This window comes from Pezoporus occidentalis, unplaced genomic scaffold (genome assembly GCF_034315485.1).
Source record: "Pezoporus occidentalis ecotype Australia unplaced genomic scaffold, CSIRO_AGI_Poc_V1 ctg4, whole genome shotgun sequence".
Classification (NCBI taxonomy): domain Eukaryota; kingdom Metazoa; phylum Chordata; class Aves; order Psittaciformes; family Psittacidae; genus Pezoporus; species Pezoporus occidentalis.
The window spans coordinates 19,620,138-19,644,913 of NW_026915724.1; the positions used below are offsets into that span (position 1 = coordinate 19,620,138).

The 24,776-nt window shown below is 38.8% G+C and overlaps 1 protein-coding gene across 6 annotated transcripts in view; it reads right to left on the reverse strand.

Moving 5' to 3' along the window:
* MYOM1 (myomesin 1) overlaps positions 1-24,776 on the reverse strand; it is a 76,699-nt gene that overhangs the window by 37,088 nt on the left and 14,835 nt on the right. For all 6 annotated transcript variants that reach the window (XR_009967453.1, XR_009967454.1, XM_062632895.1 and 3 more), the window contains exons 4-16: positions 20,135-20,345; positions 18,306-18,463; positions 14,317-14,409; positions 13,294-13,382; positions 13,101-13,163; positions 12,098-12,262; positions 11,369-11,530; positions 7,876-8,017; positions 6,542-6,741; positions 4,892-4,948; positions 4,387-4,511; positions 2,812-2,995; positions 1,564-1,738 (exon numbers count right to left, since the gene is read on the reverse strand). Coding sequence is in view for 4 of the 6 variants with exons in the window: in XM_062632895.1 (XP_062488879.1) it covers positions 1,564-1,738; positions 2,812-2,995; positions 4,387-4,511; positions 4,892-4,948; positions 6,542-6,741; positions 7,876-8,017; positions 11,369-11,530; positions 12,098-12,262; positions 13,101-13,163; positions 13,294-13,382; positions 14,317-14,409; positions 18,306-18,463; positions 20,135-20,345 (1,824 nt within the window). In the remaining 2 variants the exon portion in view is untranslated. The remainder of the gene's footprint in view (positions 1-1,563; positions 1,739-2,811; positions 2,996-4,386; positions 4,512-4,891; positions 4,949-6,541; positions 6,742-7,875; positions 8,018-11,368; positions 11,531-12,097; positions 12,263-13,100; positions 13,164-13,293; positions 13,383-14,316; positions 14,410-18,305; positions 18,464-20,134; positions 20,346-24,776) is intronic.

A 24,776-nucleotide genomic window follows, 5' to 3' on the forward strand; every position in this document is an offset into this window, starting at 1 on the left:
AAAATAAAATGTATTTCAAAGTTAACAGTTTATTTTAGGAAAAAAAAAACAACAACCTGAATTCATATTTTCAGAGCAGTATTTTTCCTACTCACTCTGCCAGGCTTTTCAAAATTATTTGCTTTCACCAAGATGCGTGCAGAAAACAAATTTCAAAAGATCAAACTATGCTGCATAATGCAAACTATGAGCTACAGCTAATGCTCTGAGATTGATTCAATCAGAAAAGCCAAGAGTTAACAGACAGCCTGTGCCAGGCTGCATCCTACATTACATCACATTGACTGTAAATGCAGTGATAGGAACCTAAGCAGTGTAGCTGCATCACAATATGTAGTATCTCAGAACACTCTTTTTATTTTTATGGTGAATAAAGTTTACGTTTCATATTTTAAATATGCAAACAGCATGAAACTTCACCAACACTTGATATAACCACAATATAAACCATATAAGTATATATCAAAGTATATAAATCGGCACATACAACTATTGCAATATAAAATGCACAAAATAATGCTTAAAGGAGATTGTTGTGCTTGTGTTCAAGCAAGTGGGGGGTTAAGTATTTTTGATATTCAAAGCATTTACAATGCTTTTTTAAAAACAAGGTTGGTCCAAGGGTATTTAGCAGCGCCATACTTCTTGTAATAAGGGTTGTCATGGATAGCAATTACAAATAAGCCAAATCAATCATAATAAGTAGAGGCTGCTTCTGCATTGACATCAATCCACTTGAGATCAAGTTCTGCAATTATTCCTTTAGACTTTGAAGATTACATCCTTATTCAAACAAAACCAAATCTGATTTAGTTTGTGAAGTTTTAAGTCTTGATTATTTTTCTGACTAGAGACTGAGCTTCATGTCAGTAAGAAATGTGGGTTTATACCAAATACTGAAGAATGTTCATTAATATCTTGATAACTGCAAGTGAAAGGGTAGTTAGAAAGTAATGTTGTTAATGTGATATAGTCCACATGTCCTCCTGACATTCTAGATACACAGTCCAGAAATGTTTACAGCTGTCTTCCAAAACATAAGACTTTGCTTCCAAATATTATGCAGTTCAGTTTTCCACACTTGTAATTTCAGCCATTCCTCACTGTACTGTTTTTCATCAGACTGGTAGGCTGTACAATAGCAAACAGCTACAATAGCCATTTGCTATTGAGAAGAGCAAAGAGAAGTGAAGAGCTTCTCTTTGAGAAGCTTACCAATGCCCCTGTTAAGGTAAGAGCTTATCAATGCCCCTGTTAAATAGCAAAATGCATCTAAAGTATTATTTGAAAAGAGCTTCTCTTTTCTTCACTAGCAATGTCCCCATTTCCCCTGCCCCTTGAATGTTTTTGACAAAAGGTTGATTAAAAGTTCCTTTTGGACCAGGCTCACAGTTTGAAATACATTTTTATAACTTCTTCTGAACTTCACCAGCAAGAGTGAGTCTAGCTTGCTGGCTACCACAGAGTGATTAACTTTACTAGTACTAGTAATGGCTGGAAAGCATATAAATCCAGTAAATCAAAAATTGGTGACCATAATTTCCATGCTTGAAAATCCATTACCTTGTGCCTTTCACTGGATTGTTATTGCATGGTTCCCAATGACCAGATCCAACTACACTTGATTCAATGTAGTACCCAACCAGCTCCTTGGCATCTGGTGGCTCAGCCCAAGTGACAACAACTGAGGTATCTGTATTCCTAATTGACATAATACGTCCAGGAGCTTTGGGAACATCTGTGAGAGAGAAACACAGAAAAATTAGTAACCAGCCAGTCAAAATCTACAAATAAAATCAGGATGACATTCTATTCTTGACATTCGTTCTATAGAATGAATATTCTTGGCAGAATATTAATTCTATATTCTTATATTAGCATGACTAATACAGATTTAACCCTCAGAAAACTCCTCTGATTTAAATTAAGTAATCTGACAGGTTAAGTAACAACAGGACAGGATCAATAGGTTCAAGACTTTGGTGGTGAGGTTCCTTACTTCTCTATTGCCTGTAATTCAGAGCATTTCCATCAAATTAGATTTAGTCTATTCCCTTGTGCTGAACATCTACACCAGAAATGTGATTTTGAGTTTTCTAAATGGGAAAATGTGTAAGGTACACATTGAAGATTTGTGCAGCCCACAGAATAAGTCAGAAACCAATGCCCCTGTTAAATAGCAAAATGCATCTAAAGTGTTTTTTGAAAGAGCTGTTTGACTTTTCTTAATGAATGTAGCTCACATGCATCAAACTGTTCTGAAAACTCAGCCAGTATCAAGTAAACAGAGACAATCTGGGAATTGGATTGAAATCTGCACTGCTGTTTGGAAACAAATTGCTAATGTAGATGTAGCTACTTATGCTTTACTGTGGTAAACATCTTGGCTTCTCTTCCAGTGGAAATAGTCTCTGCATTCATGTATTAAATTAGTATTAAATTTTTCACTTTTGTTTAATTTGGCAAACAAGGAAGGTTATACTCTGCTGATGTCTGGGATTATTTTCAGTGAAGACTCTAAGTAAAACAAAACATTTTTGTACCTCCTTGAGTTTTCATTTTCTTTCACTATTTGCAGCCTTTGCAGATCTTGGCATCGTTATTCACAGCTTAATACCCTTAGTTTGCATCTGTCATTTGACTACATGTTAAAGGTTCAACAACCCAAACCAAAATTATTTTAGCTAAAGGGAATAAATCATTGATTACATTTCATACGTGAATTATTTACTGGGCAGCTATCTGTCTTCAGACAAAACAATTACATCATAAACTGAAAAGAAAATTTAATACATATGACCACACACTTACCAAGTTTGTCATCCACAACAGTGGCTTCAGTTGCTTCTGAAGGTTCACCAATTCCAGCTGAATTGCAACAGCGAACTCGGAAGCAGTAGGATTTGCCTTCAGCCAAATCAAAAACTGCAAAACGAGGGGACTTCACAGGGATCTCAGTGTTCACCCTTTGCCAGTCCTCTGTGCCAGCAACGCACTGCAGTCAAACCCAGAAGCCATGTTTGGAACAGAAGTCCCTAAAAGCTGAGTGTCTAACTCAAAAAGACTTTCTACCTGGACCACCAAATGCATGTCTACTATGGAGAAGTCATGTTCCCTTTTTGGGCCTTTCCACAGAATGAGCATCTTTCAAAGCTTATGAATCTGCCAGATGTCCACCTACTCCAGAAAACGTACATAAAAGCTTACTGGGTTTTATATATCAAAGCTAAACTCCTCTTCACTGCCAGTAAGTGATGTTATTATTAACTACATCCAGTTCTGGACCACTTTTAAAATAAGTTCTGCAGACATTCAACATCATCCAAAGAGCAGAAGTCTAATATTACCACATTGCTTCTAGATGCTCTTGCATCACGCCTAATGATCACTTATACCGTTAATATTAGTGAATAATTTTTGCCTGATTTACATTAAGGGAAATTTCAAGTAATGGCTCTGGTTTCTGAGGGATTTCAAATTCTCAGCAGAACATTATCTGACTATGTGACATTATTACTCAGTACTCAGCATGCAAGAGGTTATTAAAAAGCTTTCTTACAAGGAAAATCAAAATTCATATATTCATGCTCTCTAAGTCTGTTGCTAAGTGAAACTCACTTATTTAGACCAGATTTTGTGAGAGAGATGAAAAACACATAATGGGAAAGATATTTATGTCTCCCTTCATGACACCTCTAGAATGATCAGGAAAAGCATGGATAAAAAAGTTTGTGAACCATGAGATACAAGTAAAAAGGGTGATGGCATGAAGAATCTTCTAGGCTAGCAGCCATGCAAAAATGACTCAGAAAAGCAGGACACTGAAATTAAAACTGATTCTGTTCTGGAAAATAAATTTAGTCATCTTTTTTGAATTGGTGAAGCAAATGGAAAGGTGATGTAGAGGATAAATATGAAAAGGCAGCTGGAGGAGGAAGTGCTGATGCCAGGAATATCTTGCAGAATTCCTCTGCCCAAACAATCTGTCCCACCAGACAAGCTTTCCTTTACACACATTTTTTTAATCTATTTTTTTAAAACAATAAATATTGTATATATATATATAGATATGTGACTTCTCTCTGTGCTTTTTCATTACAGAAGGAGTTTGCCAGCCTGTCTACTCCAGGGTAGGTCAATGACACAATTCATAAAAGTATATTAGAGTGTGTGAGACATTCTGCATCTACTTTCCTATTTCCCATCTTTCTTTTATTCCTAGTTTATCTTAATCTACAGTAACAGTTATCTTGATGAAGATAACTTTCCCGACCCTAGTTTGAAAATCTCAGGTGGAAAGGGAAGTTAACTGAAAGTCCAGAAGAGATGACAGAACAAACATGTAAAAGTTTATCATATCATGATTCTGATTTTGTCCAGTTTTACCTTTTCCACAAAGTACATGATACCCTCGTGGCCACGCTGTCCAGGAGGTTTCCAGCTAAGTACAACATAATTCTTGGTGGCTTCAATAACTTGGAGGTCTGTAGGTGGACCAGGAACAACACCCTCTGAAGAGCAAGGGAGAAAAATACAAGAGGGAATTGAGATTTAAATCCTTCACATTTGTGTCAAAATTAGTGCCTTAACTAAAATTTAGGAGTACTAATATATCTTGGAACCTGATTTATTAATTTTTTTTTTTTAACATAGAGTTAAGAGTCTTCTAAATATTGGTTTTAAATGAAGTCTTTTAATTCTAAGTATGTTTATTCTTTAAGTCCTGAATAATGAAACCTCACCTCTACAACCAAATTGTGTTATTCAAGGTCAATCGACTCTCAGAACTAACTTTGGGTGCATGCCCAAGTCAACTGAACTCACTGGGAGTTTTCCTAATTACTCAGCCAGCTTCACATTAGACTTTTGTAGGCAAAAGGGCTATGTTTACCTGCAGGTTCTTCCTCAGTGACAATAATCTGTCCAGTCCAGGGAGCAGAAGGGTGACCTGAAACAAACGTTAGAGGCATCACGGAAATGAGAGATTTAAGGAAGTTTTGAAATAATGAGGAAAATTACTCTTTTGTGGTTCAACACTAACATTTACGAGATTTCAGGCAAGCTCTATTTTTTGTTACTGCTGTGGACGTTGCTCATGTAGCAAGCTAGCTACCCAACCTTGAATATTGAGAGCAGCTCACCAATCAATATAGCTAGAAAATTTAATCCACTGAAACATCTGTTCCTTACTAAAATGTCACTGATGTCACCTAGGTGACAAACAGAGGTATTTGGCTCACTCAGCTCATTGTTTTCAGAGAATTAACTTAATTTTCCATACTCTATTCATTTGGATTAACAGCTCACTCATTAAAGGAACAGCCAAAATCCTGCAGGCTGCTCTTTGTCTCTTTTTAACCGCTTTCTCTCACATTATCAGCTTTCAAATCATGGGTTACAGTCACAAACAGAAACTCAGCCTGACTCAGCATATCCACTAGATATGATTTGGGTTGCATTCTCAGTGCCTCTGTGTTATCATATTATTGCAGTTACACATTCAGCTATCAATCAGGTCAATGCACTTTCAGAGATAATTTTTGCAAATGCTGTTCTCCACCTCCATGTGCTTCGCCCTACATTGGCTGATCCATTTTGGAGATGCAAGCAGAGAGGGAGCTGGTGGGGATTAAAAAGGATCATGAGGGATGAAAGGAGGACATGTAATGGGAATAGGCCACCAAGAGCAGACTTTATCACCTGAGACAGCTTCCATGCTCCCCCTTGAGAAGAAGCCTCCCCCAGACTTCAGGTTTCACATATCTGTCTGAGCACAATGCTTCCTGGCAGTGCCAAACCTACTTCCTCTGGCCTTTTGTTTTTATTTTGAATTTGATCATCTGACTGCAGTCTGTAGCTTGCAGCATTATGATACATTAAGACATACAAGCTGGGACCATGGGAGCTCTATAGCTTTGCATACAATACCCCTTCACATCGACAATTTTAAACAGTAAAACTTCAGAAATGAGTAGAAATAACTGGATTTTAGGTATATGATTTAGTCTATGGGTAGAGAGGTGGATTTGGAAACAAAATGTCTGGGACATTACAAGGCAATGGCAGAAATATCCTTCACATACAAAATTTAACACACAGAGCTTCGGGTCTGCTGGGCTACCCTGGTATTTTGCTGATGCTATGGCAAAAGTTTGATATTTACATGAGCACAGAATCAACTACCCTTGGCTGTGGCTCAGAGAGAGTCTGTTCACAGGATTTGTTCAGCTATTTTGTTGGCTGAACAGAAGTGAGTGTGTTTAGGCAATTTGCTCTCCTGTGTCTTTTCTCCCCTTCCTGCAAGTTCAGAGCATGGCACTGTAGCCAGCCAAAGCCATTTCAGCAGGTAGAGCACTTTGTAGTACTGAGACGATTTCTTCTTGGCAAAGCCGCCTCCAACAAGGGTTTTGTTTTTGTATTGCTCCCTCTAGTGGGATTTCGAAAGCTTATGAATAGATTGTCGTACTGCTCGGTTGGGCTTTTTTCTAATGAGTTGTGACCTCTTGAACGTCTCAGGCAACCTGCAAAAAGCACATCTTACTTCTAAGCCTGGCTCTGTCAGAAGGATCCAGAGCAGCCACGGGCTCTGATACCCGGGATGGTAGGCTGACCCCAGCTTTGTTCACAGCTCGGACTCGGAAGATGTAGGAACGGCCTTCAATCAGACCAGTGACAGGAAAACGAGCAAACTTCACAGGACTCTCATTGCACTGGGTCCAGTGGGTGGTACCAACCTCACACCTGAAAAATACCAATAGCAAGAGCAGTGCTGGGAAGGGAGAAACACAAACTTGGGGCACCCACCCCCTTTACAGCTTCACCATCTGTTCATGTTCATTGGCTGGTCCATACCAGCTTCCTCACAGCATTACACGCTGATGACGTCAAAGCAGATGCACCAAGGGGTCCGGGATGAAGAACCATCTGGGCATGCACTAAATCCCTTGAGGGCTCAGGAAATACATGTATCTTTTGCAGTTGCCAGAAGGTGACTAGTTCATGTATCATACACAGTGCTCCACTGTACATCCCATAAAATGATGGGCTTCTTGGGGCATGGAGACCTCCCTTGTCAGTTCTGTGACCAGCCCAGCACACAGACGGTTGTGAACGGGGTTAAAGTAAGGCACTCAGCTGGACCCTGTTTCAAAGACAACTGGGGCTGGCAAGGGAGCCTGCAGTGCTGTGGCTGCAGCCACTGCAATGACAAGACCTGGTGGGGTGATACTTGTCCCACTGCTGCAAAGCCTCACACCTGGCAGGAGTCTGGTTTGTGGCAGAAGGAAGAGATAACAAGCAGCAGGGAAGTACCACAGTGACTTCTGTTCAGGGAGCCAGCGGCAGATTGTGGAGATGGCTTCCCGTTATCCAGCAACATGGTCAACAGGAACATGAACTAGCAGCTCGGGAAAGACTTTTTATTGCTGATGAAATATCTGCCAAAGTGAATTATTACAGTCCCTACCCAGATATCTTGGCACACGCAAGCATCCCTTTTGTGGGAATTGTTACTGACTTGCTCCAGACAGTTTTAGGTTCTGGTTTCTGCCTGGGGCAAAGGATGCCCAAGCTTCACCTCTAGCATTAGCACAGACTGGTCCTGCCTCCTTGAGCAACATGCTCACTCTACAAGCAGTTAGGGGCTACCCTGGCTGAATATTTGGGTGCCTAAATACTTTCAGTGTGATCAAATACTGGAGAGCAGTAACACAACTTTTAATTTAGAAGCAAATGTAGAATAAAGGAGGTAAACGTAAAAGAAAATGAAAATAACAAATGACAGACTATTTTATCTCATGCTTTTCAATGCGCTTTTAGGTTTTTGAGTTAGAATGAACAGCAATACACATTCTCCAGTCTGGCATGCTCACTGACCTGTCAATGAAATATCCAAGGATGGGGTTTCCTCCATCAACAGCTGGCTGCTTCCAGGAGACAATGACATAATCTTTGTTGGCATCTAAGCACCGCACATCCAGTGGTGCACCGGGGGCTCCAGGGATTTCAGCATCAGCATCTATGAGGATGGAGACATATGTTTCCAAACTGAACCACAGTTCTTTAAAAATTATTAATCTTTAAGGACTGAAATCTGTTCCTAATGAGCCAAAAAAAGAAGTTCCATTACTGGTTTCAAAAAGTAGTGGATTTTATATTGGCAATGTTTCTCTAGGTTTTGGTTTTCTCTTTGCCACATTTACAAATGCTTAGTAAGTTACAACATACTGTAAATGTAATTCACCTACTCATTTTAAATAAAATTAATAACATGCATTCTGGTTACATAGCTGCCAGCGACACAGCTGAACTAAAAACTTGGCAGACTATATATTTACCTGCTCTTCTACTTACAGGAAGAAGCTGTTATATTGCCTGGTGTTATCAATCAGGCAATAGCTCAATTAAAAGTATTCACACATTGGATATAAAACACTGAATAAAATGTCTCCAGGCATAGTCCTTCCTTGTTTGTTTTTGGTTTGTTAAGAGCTTCAATGGTATCAAAGCCTTTTGAAGTTCAATTATATTACACATACAAATATATCACTGTGGAATATAACCTTCCTAAGGATAAGCATTATGTTCCTTTCAAGTGTTTATCACAAAGACGGGACTGCTGGTGTCCAAGGGCCTTGACTCTAGCATCAGCTTCCGGACACATCTAAAGCTTTTAAAACCAGAGCACAGCGCTGGTCACTGGGGAATCTTACTGTTTACACAGTTGATTTGTGAGATGGGGTCATTTTCATGTAGAGAAAAATAACCTTTGCAGAAAGACTGTATGAGAGAATTCCAAAGAAGAGAGGTTGTTTCTCTGCAAAATAACATCAGTTTGTACAATTACATGCACTTTTCAAACCTTGTTGTGAGCTACTTCAAAAGAAAACCTGACATAGACATGAAAGATGTACATACCTGAAGAAAACAATATTTTGCTAGTAAATACTATTCATGCACCACATCTAGTTCCCAGACTTCTTAAAAATGTTTGATGTTTCAAGGCATTACAGGATTTTGTATTTCAATATACAATAATCCCTATTTTTCATGCTTCTGTGTTTCAGAAAAAAAAAAGCCTTACAAGAGAATCTAACATGCTTCATTAAGTAAAACAGTAGTCTTCAGAAAAAAAAAAAAAAGAACCCATATTTGACACTGTCTTCTCTTATAGGCAGATTAATATCACGTGGAGTTTTTGAAGCTGCACCAAGGTTACCGAGTTCAGGTTCTAATTACAGCTAACTTGATATGGGTTTTTTAATTTATTTTATTTTAATGATAATGTACAAAAAAAGCAATCCAATTAACAAAATAATAACCTTAATAACAACAACATGTGTTCAGTGATCTCCATAGGAAAGCTTTTACTGCCCATATATTCCACTTAACAGAATGTGAAACACCACAGTTTTGTTTCCAAGACAGAGTAGGAAATAGCTGGGACAACCAGCATTTCAGATCAGCCTCTGAGGGGCTAGGATTTCATCCCTGATGGCTTGCTGACAAATGCTGACATGTAGCCATGGCAGAAGAGGCACACACACTCCCTAAGCCTGTCTAAAGACCTAACGTTATGTGCTAGATTAGCGCATCACTTACTTCCATCAATTCACAGGGGTTTCAATGTGTGACACAGACAACTGCAACTAGCCATTTATAGCAAATTTGTTTACAATTTAAGAGGAGCAGTGAGGAATATACTAGCCAGCTGAGACTGTGGGGAGCATTTAAGTAGGAATGTAGAATTAATCTAATTAGAATTTGGCAAGCACACTGCTTGGCTAGTAAAATACTCCGGTGAAAGTGGAAGTGGATTTGCAGTCAGGTCATATCTGCATTGCTAGAAGATGTAACAGGAACAAGGGTGATCATTTATCTATATGGCAGCACAATTTAAAACAAAGCAAGAAAGACAAATCCTATTTCTTGTCACAGATGCTCACTTCAGTACTTTCTTCAGGTGATGAAAACACCTGCTTCAGCCATATTTTCTGAGCAGGCCATTATCTCACACAGCTCTGCTGGACTCAGCAGCACAATACTGTTCTGGGCATGATCTCAGAGCCAAGAATTTTGAGACCCATTTGAATTAACATTACACACTTCAGCTGCTTTTAGCAGCTGAGACAGATACAGAACCAGCATGCAACCTGATAGCCATGGCTCCCTCTAAAGAAATATTTCTCTAACAGAAATTCAAAGAAGTTTTTCGTTTACAAGCAAAGAGTTTTTCATGTTTACATGAAAAAGCAGTTTTTCATATTTACAAGCAAACAACACTCTGAGAAATTACTTTTTAATTCCACACTTTGCTGCTTTTTTTTAGAGAATCACAGAATGGTTAAGATTGGCAGATAACTCCAGGGATTGTTAGTTCAAACCTTGGATCAAAGCAGGGCCAGCTAGAGCTTGTGTCCCAGGACTCTGTAGAATCATGTTTTGCATATCTCTAAGGATGGAGACTCCACAGTCTGGCTGGGTAACATGTTTCAGCGTTCAACTACCCTTTGAGCAAAAAATACGTTTTCTTATGGTTAAATGGGATTTCCTGTATTTTAATTTGAGCCCATTGCCTCTTGTCCTGGCACTGAAAAGAGCTTCTTTACTCTCCTCCGTCAGGTATTTATACACACGGATAAACTCACCCTAAGCTTTCTCCGAACAGCCCCACATCTCTCAGCTCTTCCTCGTATGAGAGATGCTCCAAGCCCTTAATCACCTTCACAGCCCTTCACTGGACTCACTCCAGTGAGTCCATGTCTCTCTTGTACTTGGGAGCCTAAGACTGGATCCAGAAGCCCATATGAGTCTCACCAGTGCTGAGTAGAGGGGAAGGACCACCTCCTCAACCTGCTGGCAATGCTCTTCCTAATGCAGTCCAGGATACTGCTGTCCTTTGCAACAAGGGCACATGTTCACCTTGGTGTCCACCAGGACCCTCAGGTCTTTTCTGAAAAGCGTCTCTACAGCCAGTCAGCCCCCAGCCTATCATGGTGCATAAAGTTATTCTTCTCCAGGTGCAGAACTTTGTGTTTCCCTTCCACCATATTTTTCCCCACGTTGTGCATTAGAGAGAACCCCTCAAATGGTGCATAAAATCTTTATCAAAAACAGTGCAGTTTAGTTAGCAGTCAGATGGTTACAGAAATACATTTTTAAGTTATGATGTAGATTTTTCCTTTTCATGAAAAAATCCTTTTTTTTTCCCCAGAAATAACAATTAGAAGTTATATTGCTAGAAGCTATTAATGGAAAGTAATAGTTCTCTTTTTATTAGGGAAAAAAGCACCTCAAATGTCTGATACTGATTTTGCCAGCATGTTTTCTTCATTTCTGTAGTGAATTCTCTTCACAAGACGGTACTTACCTCTAACAAAGACATAAGCACTGTACTCTTCATAGTAGTCTCCCATCACCACTCGTAGAGTGTAAAGACCTTCATCTTCCTTGTTTGCATGATTCAGTGTTAACGCAGCTCGCTCCCCGCTCCAGTGCATCTGGACCCATTTGGATGGTGTAATCAGAACACCTAGAAATTAGGGAATTTAATAATGAGAACTAGCTGGATCTACTGAGGAATACATTTGGAATACAGGGAATATATTGGAATAGACTGGAAATGCACAGAGACCATTCTTATTATGCAACTTCCTGTCCTCAAATATAAAGTACAGCTAATTCTGTGCTCATGCCAATTTTGTCTTCAAAGTGTAACTTCAGAAAGCAACAGCTTTTTTAGCAGCTGTTGCACAACACATTTGTGCAACTACTTAAGAAATGTTTTGGCATATAAATAATTAGTAAAAGCTATATGGGCTGTGCATATGGGACACACAGATGTTGCAGTTGATCGAAGTGCTTCTAATTTAAAAAAAAAAATTAAGACAGAAAAAATCCCTAGAAGACATTTTCAGGGTGCTTCATCGGTTGCACTTCAAAATGCTAAATTTTGAAGTACTTTGCATTGAAAAATAGAAAATATTACTGTTTGGAAAATCTGAGACAGTGATGACCAAATCATAACATTCACTTATGCTGAAGTGAGTAAAGGTTTATATAAAAGAAGTTTATATTTCTTCTTGTCAAACATTCTCACCATTTCTGTACCATTGAATTTCTGGTTTGAAGCGCTTGATATCAGGATTGATGACAACTGTGCAGCCCAGACTTATCGTCTCGCCTTCTCTCCCAAAGGATACATCAAACTTGTCGACAAAGCTGATTTCGAACCTGGAAGCATAGCCATGAGGGGTAACGCCAACTGTATAATGAAAAAAAAATCCATCTGTTTACTTTTTCCTTCCTTTTGTGACAAGAGTAGGAAGCAAAAGTACCCAATGATTATGAATACAAGCTCAGCTAAAGTTTAGGGTAAAAATAGCAAAAATTAAGTCATCATCTTCACAGGTAATTGCCGTGTTAAATAATCTAAACCCTTAGTACCGAAGAGAATCAACTATTTCTTTATTCATGCAACCCTAGTTTTTACAGCTAGTTCATTTTATAAGGGAGAGGCTCCTTTAGAATTTCATTTCAGAGTGTCCACAATTTCAGATGCAGTATTCTATCATTTTCTCATAAGGTTTGATTAATAATTTAAAAATACTTCTATTTATGATTAATGATTTAGGGGTTTAATATAAAATGAGCTCTTTTCTCCCAGACATTCATGTAGCTTGTTTCTGTACTTGCTCCTGAATTTATCTTTCCTGATGGTGTGTGACCCAAGTTGTGCAGTATTCCAGACAGAAAATACGAAGTGCATTGTACTTGTACTGCACATACATGGCACAGGGGCCTCCATGTTTCTTTTGAAACAGCTCAGCTGATAAAACCTAGGGAAACACTTTCCTTTTCCACAACTGCCCTAAAGAGGTAGCTGTCAGTGTTCCTGTGACCAATGGGTATATGCAGATCATTATCTCCCTTTCCCATAAACATTTTCCCCTGCAGGTGAGGCTAGCACCATCTGAAATTGTAGAATTCAGCCCCTTTGTAAATCAGACCTGCTTCTGTTTTAAATAATATTCTACTTAGTCATTTGACATGATGCTGCAACCGTAAATGGATGTGTCAAACAAACATATATTGCAACTTACGTCCCAGAGGCATGGAAAAAGTTCCAGAATGCAAAAGACTTGCATCAATTTCTCCTTTGTACCCTAGACAGAAAATGAACAACTCCAATCACTGTTACCATGAGGTAAAGGTTCTCTGAGCCCCAGACCCAAAAGTGGTAATGTACATCTTAACAAAAAAAAAAAAAACCAAAGGAAATATTTTGTAACCTACTCTTTACCACGAGGGAAGCAAAAGCTGAAATTTCTCCTTTAACATTCATAGCAGAGGCCCGATACTGAGCAATGTCGTCAAAATCACATCTAAAAAGATAGAAATCATTAGGCAGGGCACCAGCTTGCTCCTTGGTATAGCCTCTCCTATGTTTTAGATTAAGGAAACCCTCAGAAATCTGGGTAAAATCTATAAAGAAGTAAAAGCTTGGGAGACAGACACACTGGACACTGGATTGATTGTAGCTACTAATGGCTGCATTCTTTAAATGTTAAGAAAGCAGTGCTTGAAATAAATATCTCTCTTCAGATACCACTTACAGATTTGAAATTCACAATACAGCAGAAATAGGAAAAAATGTCCGATAATATTTACCTAAGTTATCTCTCAATTATCTCTAGTTTACTGTATTCTATGGAGAGATGCCTAAGGTGGAAGTTGTAGAAATGGTAAATATCAATATATTTTCAATGGGCACCTACCAGTATCTAAATTGTCAAACCTAGATTGTTGCTGATTGTCAAATTAAGTGATTAGGTCTCATGTTTTCTAGATTTTTAATGAAAAGTGACTGAAAGGAAAATCCCATTTGGAGGATGAGTACTGTTAAAAATCTCTCTTGTATGTAAGTGAGGACATCTCAGTTCTGTTCCTCATTTCCATATGAATCAGGAACTTCACCATATTTCAGAAACAGTTATGTATTTTTACTCTGAACTAGATTTTTCTCACGTTTAAGTGTACTCATGCAGCAGACAAATGGAAAAAGTAATCACAATGCCCTACATGTTTCTGACTCAGCCATAATCAGGATAATAGTATAGATAAATTCACTTAGGCAAATTCCATATCCCCTACTGAGGAAAACCAGACCTGCTTTAACTTTTAGTAGACAACATTCACCTCAGATGTACAAACTTGATATCTCTTACATCCCAAGAGATTTGTTTGCATTTTGCAGGTCTTAATCTATGACAACATTTCAGATTGAGCTCTCTGTTAAATTATTTAGTATTCCCTTACGTGCTAATCTCCAGTGAGTGCAGCCCATATCGGCTTTCAATGATATACTTGCCAGGATGAGCTTGTACATTGATGGGCACGTTGTTTTTGTACCTATGGAAAAAAAAAAACAGTATGTCACAAACGGAAGTGTGTAATTTTGTGCTTTAAAAAGTCAAGTGCTTGATGTTTGAAATAAAACATCAGCTTCTTCATATTTTCCTAGGTAAACTGCAGTCTAATTTCCTGGGAAGACATTACATGTCTTTAGAAGCTTAATCTCTCTCCCTTTTTCTTTAACCCTTTTGACAGGAGAAAATAGTATTGAATGGGATGAGAATCAGTTTATACTATCATGAGCTTCACGCTGCTGTTTGTAAAGAAATGGAGGAGTCACATGAGCAACATCTCTAGAGTTTTGACAGTTTTAAACAATTAAAATTCTGCAGCATCTTTCCCTACTAGGTATCGTACACATTTTGTTGAGTTTCCATATTTGACCTACTTTTAAAACCTGCATATTCACAAAAATGTCAAGTAGAAGGTTTTAGGTTTTTTCTTTTTTGCTTGCATGGCTAAGTTGACAGAAGGCCCAGCAGGGTTGGAATGATAAAGAAAAATCATCTTGCTGGTAAAGTGCATTGCAGTGAGGGATCTGGCAAAAGTTATGCTGCCAAAAGCTTTTCTGCCTTTACAAGTATATGCTGCATGTGTTTTCTGGTACAGGTATATCTTCAGGTAGGGAAAGTTTATGGTAAGTAATTTGAAAGAATGAACCAGTACTGATCCAGTAGCAAGCTGGTACTGCTAATTTCAGAATTTATATAAACAGCTTGAGACTCACAGAGGGAGAGTTCATATAAATTCTTCCCAACCAACTGTTGCATAAAAAGTCACTCATTTTGGACAATACGTGGTGTAACCAAGTAAATGTTCAAGCGAATCCAGTCTTAAGTATTACTAATGCGGAACAAAATGGCAATAGGGGTCTAATAATGTTACACACTAAACTGTACTCAGTACATTTAGGATTGATTTGAGATCTATAAAGAAAGAACGTTTCCTAAGATAGGGTCCTCTAACGCAGCTTTCCCTGTTCTCCATAAGGTACATATATAAGGGAAGTGGAAATGTAAATGATGAAAGATAAAAGTATCTTCATTTCTTAATCTCATACAGCTTAAATAAACCTTTCTCTTCACAAGTTGTAACAGATACCCAGCCAAAGAAAGAGCTTTGCTGCTTCATTTCTGATTTTAAATTTTTAATCTCTCATGATTTTCAGTCAGGAAAGGGAACTGATCTGGTGCCAGCGGCTTGACCATTTCACCAAACAAGTCAATAATAAGCAATTTTATTTTTACCAAGAATACTATTAGTTTTATATATTACAAGATGAAACTATATTTGCAGTAAATCTGAAAATTACCTTTCAGCACTTTCAGTATTGTGGAATAAGGAATATTTCCCTGGCTACAAATATTTGGACACAGCAATACACTGGCGTTTTTCCAAGTGAGTGAGGATCATAAACCCAATGCTTTTCATCCTGATCTTCCTCTCAGCAAGATGTCTATGAAAAGGGACTCAATGCAGGGCAATACTCTCTATTCTGGACTTCAAACAGCTGCAGAGGTGCTTCACCTTATTATGGATCTCCTACTGCATTATCATGACTGACAGCAAAGAATAATACATGGGTCCAATAAGAGTAATCCATTCACCACCATTCTTCTTTTGGGGAGCACACACCTCATTTGTGCCATGGTGTTCCTTAGACTGATCTGCCCGGGAACATCTTAATATTCCATGTAATGTGTCTAATAGTATAGAAAACAGAATAATGTTCTTAACATTTTCAGGGAATGTGAAAACCTATGACACAGGACTTGATTCCATAATATCTTTAACTTTTCTCCAAAGGGCTGGGCAACCCTTGAATCCTGCTGGCAGCAAAGGCATTTAGTAGCATGTGGTGCTGTGCAGAAACAAGGTTTAACTCACTCATGCCAGCAGTGAGAAGACTTTCACTTCTTTTGTCTTCATTATCAGGTTAGTAAAAAATAATTGATTCAATTTTCACTTATTCATATTCATCTATTGAAAGAATAGGGCTCATGTGTTTGCAGGACCACTTGTTATTTCTGGAAACACAAATTCCAGAACAGCCAAGTCATTAGCTAATGTTAGACTGCAGCCTCCCACTGTCATTATGCACTTATAGTTTATGCTTCCTGCTACTGGTTTCAAATGTCTTGGGTTTTCCATATGCTTTTTCCAAGGGAGTCAGAACAGCTGCATTGGACAGCAAGATTTTCTTTAAAGAGAGTTCATGAGGCTTTATAATTTTTCAGGCACAGCATAAAAAGGTCTTCATTGCTTATACAAAGAATGACTGTTTGGAATACACTAATGACATTTCAGTATAAATGCTGAAGAAAGCTGACAGATCTGGGTCAGCACTGTTCTGTATCTCAGAGCAAACACACCTGCTGAAATGGCTGTGAACTCTTTTTCCATTAGTAGCCTGTGGCAAACTGAAATCCCTTTGGAATTCAGATGTATGGCAGAATGATGCATTAATTTCTACCATCCACATTTAGCACTTAGATGAAAGGCTGGTTCACAGTGAGAGCAAAGGTGAACAGCTGAAGGCTTGGTTTATCCGTGTCAGGTTTGTGGGATAAGGTGAATCTCAACCGAAGTGAAAATGGCCCAGCTCTCATGTTCTTGGTTAGGATTCAGGTTACAGAGCTGGATTACACCCAAGAACATAGCTGACCATTCCTTAAGTCCAGCTGAGACCAGACCCAGAGGGTTTGTCTGGAATCCTGTCTAGGAGGAATGTCAAAACCGGACACTTGCAATGCTTACATGATGGGGAAAATGTGTGTGCAAAGCCTGGCTATTGGTTGTCACAGTCTAAGGAGAGAGATCAAGTGACTTCATAGGCATCGGCTCCGGCCTATTAATGTGCTTCTTAGTAGCACTTTTTATCAAGACCGAGATTAGAACTAGATAAATACAAAGTCCTTTAATCAATTCAAGTAGTAAATTGCAGAATATGAGTATCACTTGACATCATGATATTGTAGATGTTTTCTGTTGTCTCCACAAATAGACTCTCCATAGGACTTACTCCTAATTAATGCTTAATGATGAACGCAGGCTTATTCTTTGTCCATTTTATAAACACAAACATACATTTTATATACACATTCTAAAAGAATCTCCTAAATTAAATAATAAGCATCAAATCTCATTTTATGTTTGAAAAAAAAAAGTTATTACCTATTATCTTAATTACTGGTTGGTATCTGTATAATATGAAGCAGACAAGAAAGATCAGCTCAATAGACAGTGAGACAGTGAAGCTTCAAGTCACTATTAATTAACTTTAATTCAATTCCAGTCAGGGTAAACATTAATGCAAGAGTCAAATTAGACCTTCAGCTATGACTAAGAGTATATCTTGGAGTTCTGACAGTAATGATTTTGTCCGAAGACCATTTAAGTGAATAGAAAGCTTCCAACAGACTCCAAAGCTTTCAGTGGTCTTGGATCTATCTGCAGTCTTTGACTTCAAATAATTATGATGTGTCTGCTATGAGCATCCTGCACCATGAGATCTCAGTTTCATGGAGATTCAGTACAGTATCTGCTCAGCAGCCAAACAGCTCGTTCATAACCAAAGCACGCTTTAATGCTTCAGGGACATTAATGCCATTCATAGACTAAAAAGTATTTGGAAACATTATTTTGAGGATAATGCTGATGAAAAATCACACTATGCTGCTTTTCCTTCATCAGCAGACAGAAATAATATATTGGATGTCTCTATGAAAAAAATAATCTATGTATTCCTATCATCGTTATGCAACAGAGGCCTCTGTACCTGTTTTTTTTTAATTGGACTTGTATCTTTCCAGACAAAAGACCACATTCACTGAGACAACTTCAGATACTGGTTATGTGGTGACTTTCAGTGCTACAGACAGATACAAACTTACCATGTAACACGGGGTTCTGGCCAGCCAGCGACAGAACAATGAAATTTAACATTTTGATTTTCCCAGATAGTGTGGGAACGAGGCTCGATAACGAACTCAGGAGCATGTAAAAGACTGTCTTGATTCAACTTTTTGTGGAATGCCTGAGTCTCTTCTATCTGGAAAAGAAACTTCTGATTATAAAGTCTGGCAGTTATAAGTCCAAATTATTAATATGAATGTATTAACAAAGTTTTAATCTTTCAGAAGTTCTACTTCCAAAATAGGTAATTTGATTTACTGGGTTTTTTCCCCTTAAACTACCCTAAGTAAAATAATTTACCATGTTTAATTATTTTTTGTAATACAGAGTGAAAAGTAAAACAAGGTCTGAAACTCAGACGTCTTCTGCAATGCATGGCTGCGTATGACTAGATCACATCTGTCAGAACTGCTCTCAAACCTTTCCTGCTTATGAGTACTTTCCTCCTCCTGGGGGTAACCATTTCAACTGCTTGGCTACCCACACAGCTGGAAAAAAAATTGAATATGTTATAAATCTTGTTTTCTCCAAACTAAACTCTTTATCTTCTGCCCTGACTTTCGCATTTATGGAGAATTACAGATCCCTAAATTACATTTATTAGAAGAAGACAGCTTTCATAATCATCTCAGTCTTTTATAAACTGCAATTCCAATTTTCCCTGCAATTGTTGCTTCTTAGTTCTGGAAAGGTTCTGCTTGTCCTCAACATTCATAAAATGCTGACCACTCACTATCAGAGGCCTAACAGTCTCCAACACGATTAAGTAATTGCCGCTTATGTTTTCATGGCAATACTTTTGCTAACACACTCCAGAATGCTGTTTGTATTTATATAACGACTAACTTTACATTGGCTGACATTAAATCTGTGACCTCTTACAAGTCCCAGATCCTCAGGTACTTCTACTTAGCCAGGCATTCCTTGTTTACTTGTTCTTTTTCCTTCTGTGTGTAGTAATTTCCACTGGTTGTTATCATATGTCACCTTCACTGTTTCTGAGTTCTTGAGATGATTTTGAATCTTCACCTTGTCCTTTAAAGTGTTTGCACCCTTTTAAACCTCATGTCATGAGGATATTTTGTAAGCATATTGCCAATTCTTCTGCTCAAAATATTAATACATTTGCTAAATTAAATATATTTGTGCTTGATATATTCTGCCAGTCTGGTCATAACGTATTTGTAAGTACACACTGAGTATAATTTTTTAAGAAGTTGCACAATAATATCAAAGTTACCCACAATTAGAGCTTCAGTTCCAGATGTCTTTGGCAATTCCCTCCTTAATTTACACCCTGTGATTAAGACTCTGGGATAAGCACTATGTTCCTAGTAACAAGCCTAGTAACAAGCGCAAGTTCCTGTAACAAGCTTGTTCCTAGGCCATAAATATCCAGAAATGACCCCATCACCTTCCTATTGGTAAGTCATGTATACTGGCACCTTTCTTCTCTGTCCAGCAACTACCCATTGTCCAGGTGAAGGATGCTGTGCCATTTAACTAGGTGTTGGCATGACCAAAGAGCATTCCCCAGCCTCATTCTCCCTCCCTTTCTCCCAGCACAGCAGAAGTGTTCCTGGTGCCTCCATCAAGCACAGTGCCTCTTTTCTTACCCATCTGACACCAAGATAACAAGACTTTAGGCCATTAAAAAGATTTCCATTAAAAACACTGGTTTTTACTACCATTATTGTGATTGCCCATGGTGTAAATCGGGACCCTGCTGTGCTAGGCACTTCACAAACACCAAACAAAAAAGACCCATGCTGATTACAGCTCAGGTGTTCATTTCTGTTCTTTTTACCTTTTTCTTCAGGGCCACACGTTCCGCAGACTCCCGGATTGCTACTTTCCTTGATTTTTTTTCATGATGCTCCTCTTCAGAAGTTGACTTGGCCACCTTGCTGACACTAACTCCTTCACCTGTGGCAAAAAGATTCCTCTTGGCAACATATGCAGCACTTTCTTTAATTCTTTCTTCTTCTGTGTCTGTGATCCCACTGATACTCACTTCTCTGAAAGAATTTTAAAAAGCAGAATCCCATTGGAAAATGCTGAGAATGTTCCATTTATACTCTCTCAAATTAGTCAACTAAAGTGGACACTTTTTCATAATATGTTTCTGCTATAGCAGTTTCAGATATATTCAAAACAGCACCAGAGGGACAATTCAAAGCCATCCAGAGGGACCTTGACATGCTTGAAAGGTGGGCCAAAACCAACCTCATGAATTTTAACCAAGCTAAGTGCAAGGTCCTACACCTGGGTTGGAGCAATCCCAGGCACAGCTACAGGTTGGGCAGAGAAGAGATTCAGAGCAGCCCTGCAGAGAAGGACTTGGGGGTGGTGGTCGATGAGAAAATGTACATGAGCCGGCTTCAGTGTGCGCTCACAGCCCAGAAAGCCAACCGTATCCTCGGCTGCATCAAAAGGAGCGTGACCAGCAGGTCGAAGGAGGTGATCCTGCCCCTCTACTCTGCTCTTGTGAGACCTCACTTGGAGTATTGTGTGCAGTTCTGGTGTCCTCAACATTAAAAGGACATGGAACTGTTGGAACAAGTCCAGAGGAGGGCCATGAGGATGATCAGGGGACTGGATCACCTCCCGTATGAAGATAGGATGAGAAAGTCGGGACTGTTCAGCCTGGAGAAGAGAAGGCTGCCTGGAGACCTCATAGCAGCCTTCAAGTATCTGAAGGGGGGCTATAGGGATGCTGGGGAGGGACTCTTCATTAGGGACTGTAGTGATAGGACAAGGGGTAATGGGTTTAAATTTCAGCAGGAGAAGTTCAGGTTAAATATAAGGAAGAAGTTCTTTATTGTGAGGGTGGTGAGGCACTGGAACAGGTTTCTCAAAGAAGTGGTAAGTGCTCCATCCCTGGCAGTGTTCAAGGCCAGGCTGAACAGAGCCTTGGGCAACATGGTTTAGTGAGTGGCAGGGGGATTGGAACTAGATGATTTTAAGGTCCTTTCCAACACTAACCAATCTATGGTTCTATGGCAGGATACTGCAGAACGACTGAGTAGTTCACTGTTTAAAGTCATGTCCGTTTTTGGTGGCTATCTGTGTAACCACGCCACACACATTTTCAGTTTAACTATTATCCTGCTGCTGTTTTATATCTCCATCAGTCTAAAGATTAGTGTAAGATGTACCCACAAATCTTAAGCTATTGACTTACAGCTGTAGTATTCATAACAACACGACATAAGGGGCAGCAGGTAATTGTAGCTGTATAACAATGTCCTCATCTCCGATTTATACAAAAGAACACATTACTGTATATCACAAAAAAGTTCTCTTTATTCATAGAAAATTCAATCCTGTTTGTAGGGTGGCTGTTCTTCCAAATGTTTTTGAGAAGATTTCTTGAAGCATCCTCCTCAGGCTTCTTACAGAGATGAGATGAAAAAAACAGTTACTCTCAATGGATCCAATCTTGTTTCCATACATACATGTGGAAGTACCATTGCAGCTGTATTGTTTTGGCACTGCCAGAACATAAAAGCTGCTATAGTATTCCATATGCCAATGACAGTTTCTTGACTTAAGGAGCAGGATTAATATCTTTCTGCTAAGTTTAGTTACTTTAGGGTAACATTAGATGGCACACAGAAAAGAGGTTCTATTTTACTTCTTGTTAAGTGCCATCTTGCAAGTACTGTAGAGACAGCAGTCTCTGTTTATTTCCAGAATGTGCTCAAACACAGCCTCGCTATTTTATCATAAAATGCTTACTACTGCTGCAAAGTGAAAAGATTAGGATGAATGCTTTTTTTCTGTTTTCTTTAAGATTGCTAATATTATGTATCTGATAGCACATGTCGACACTCAAGAAAATTTGGATTCAAGCCCATAATTTACTGCCCAGCCCGCTATCTTTGGGCTAAAATTCAGTTCAGTGAGATGCAAGACATCCAAGCAGTAGAATGTGCTGTAAACTTAATTATGTGTAAAAATTGCTCAGAAGACTGAAAAACTTATTTAACAGCACAGAGCTTTGAACTCCCTCATGTGTTCAAATTTTGCCTTGAACTTTCTGTGTTTCTGGCTTCTTTAACAAGATGATCATTAAAAGCATCAGTGGGATGACTGAATCCCTTCACTTACGTGTAACAGCTCTCCCCACAAATGTCTGAAGCTGCAGATATATGGCAGAGATTCTAAAGATTTTTTTCAAAACCCACTTTAATTAATATGAATGTAGCTATCTACATTCAGTTTAAATGAGTCAGTGGAATTTTCTTTGAAAGGCAAGCTGATATTATTTCCTCCTTAATCACAGTAGTTAAAATCTCAGAAGCTTCACAGGATAGACCCACTCCTCAAGGCATAAAGCATCTTCTGGGGGCTCATGAATATCCTCAGACTAATATAGGACTCAATATAGTCATCTACAGTAGTGGTCCCCAGATGCTTTTCATCAACGGTATTAAATATTTGGATTTGCTAACCATTTCTCCCTGCTGTAATCTTCCCAGATCAAAGAGAAACATGTTCCCTGAAAAGATGAATGCATCAGAAAAAGTACACAGTACCAGTTAAGAAATGATTCTGCAGTCAGGTCTCAGGGGTTTCAGTAGAAAATCTTTTTCAAAGAGGAACAATAGTATCAAATCCCATATGGCACCCACCAAACATTATTTAAAGGGTATCTCCCATCTGCAGGTCCTTTGGCATAGGCTTGTTAGTGGCTGCAAATAGTTCCATGAGACACATCCAGTATCTTTAGCACCCATGGCATTAAATCAAGCTCTGGGTGTTTTGTTATATAGAATGCTGTCTGTCTGTCCAAATTTTATCTTGCTAGAATTAGGCTAGGTATTCAAGAAGAATAGTTGTGAATGGAATAATCTGAGCAAGGGGCCTTTCTATAGCAGAACCTGATGGCTCTGAAATAGAACCAAATAACGGAAACAGTGACATGGTGCTGAAGGTCATCCAGCAGCACAGGCAACGGTTCCAATGAATCCATGGAGACCTGACCTTTACAAATAACTATTCCTTGTAAAAGCTATCTGCCCATAGGAAACAACACATCAGTTTCACAGAGGAATCTGGGAATGACATATAACATGCACGTGGTTCAATGGGCTTCAGCTATTATCTTTCAAACAAAAATAAGCATCTGACAGGAACGTGGCATGCAACTTCTGCAGTCTTGGCATGCAGTCATGAACGTGATGCCAGCAGAAAAAAAGCCTAAAACAGACACACGAACCATTTCCTGCCATGTTTAGTTGCACACGCTAACAATCATCATCTCTTTTTATACTTTTTTACTAATAAAAATTAAAAATAAAAATTAGTGTGCTACAAAAGCACACACAATTTCCTGAGTTACTGTGTGCAAAAAGTAAGATTGATACCAAAAACAGTAAGAAGAAGCACAAAATCATAGAATCATAGAATCATAGAATAGTTAGGCTTGGAAAGGTTCCAACCCCCCTGCCATGGGCAGGGACACCTCACACTAAACCATGTCACCCAAGGCCCTGTCCAGCCTGGCCTTGAACACTGCCAGGGATGGAGCATTCACAACTTCCCTGGGCAACCCATTCCAGTGCCTCACCACCCTCACAGTAAAGAACCTCCTCCCTATATCAAATCAAAACTTCCGCTGTTTAAGTTTTAACCTGTTACCCTGTGTCCTGTCACTACAGTCCCCAACGTAACAGTCCCTATAGTAACAATGATGCAAGAATCTGACAGGGTCTTTTAATGCAGGAAGCCAAAATAATTGCACAGACACAAATAAATGACGCTACACACTATCCCTAGCCATTAGTCATGACTTTCAGCTATCGACCAACACTATAAATTTTACTTTTGTAGACTCAAGACACAATAAGAAGGGATGAGATTTGTGCCTGAGGAAGACACACAGATGCAAAGGTAGTGAGAAGCCTTGAAAATATGTCATTGTAAGTTTTGTCTGAGACATATTTATGTACTTCTATCACAGAAGATATAGCTGAAACTCCAAAGCAACGGTTTAAAAAGGCAACAGTGTGTGCTTCTAAATGTGGTTTGTATCAAAGAGCAATGAATCTGACACAGGAATACAAGGGGTGAGAAAAAAATTGCTCCAGATAGTGAAGGCAAATAATAACAAAACTGCAAAAATATCACAAACACTCAAAAGGCCAGAGCAGTAATGTCTCCCACTGACAAGGAGGAACCCATTTTAGCACATTAGCACAAGTTTGGACACAATGAAGAAGTGATACTGGGTGTTGATTAAGCACTAGACAGAAAAACACTGGCTCCCAGAAACAGCTTGGAAGTGTTCCATGAAAATGCTGTGTGGCAGAAGAAAGACAAGTTGAAAGAAACGTTCTGTTCAACTGCAAGTGAGCCAGAAATTTTTCTCCTGACCTTCACTCAGGAACCAGGTTTCCACCCCACAACCTGGTATATATAAATCTGAACAAGTGACTACGTTC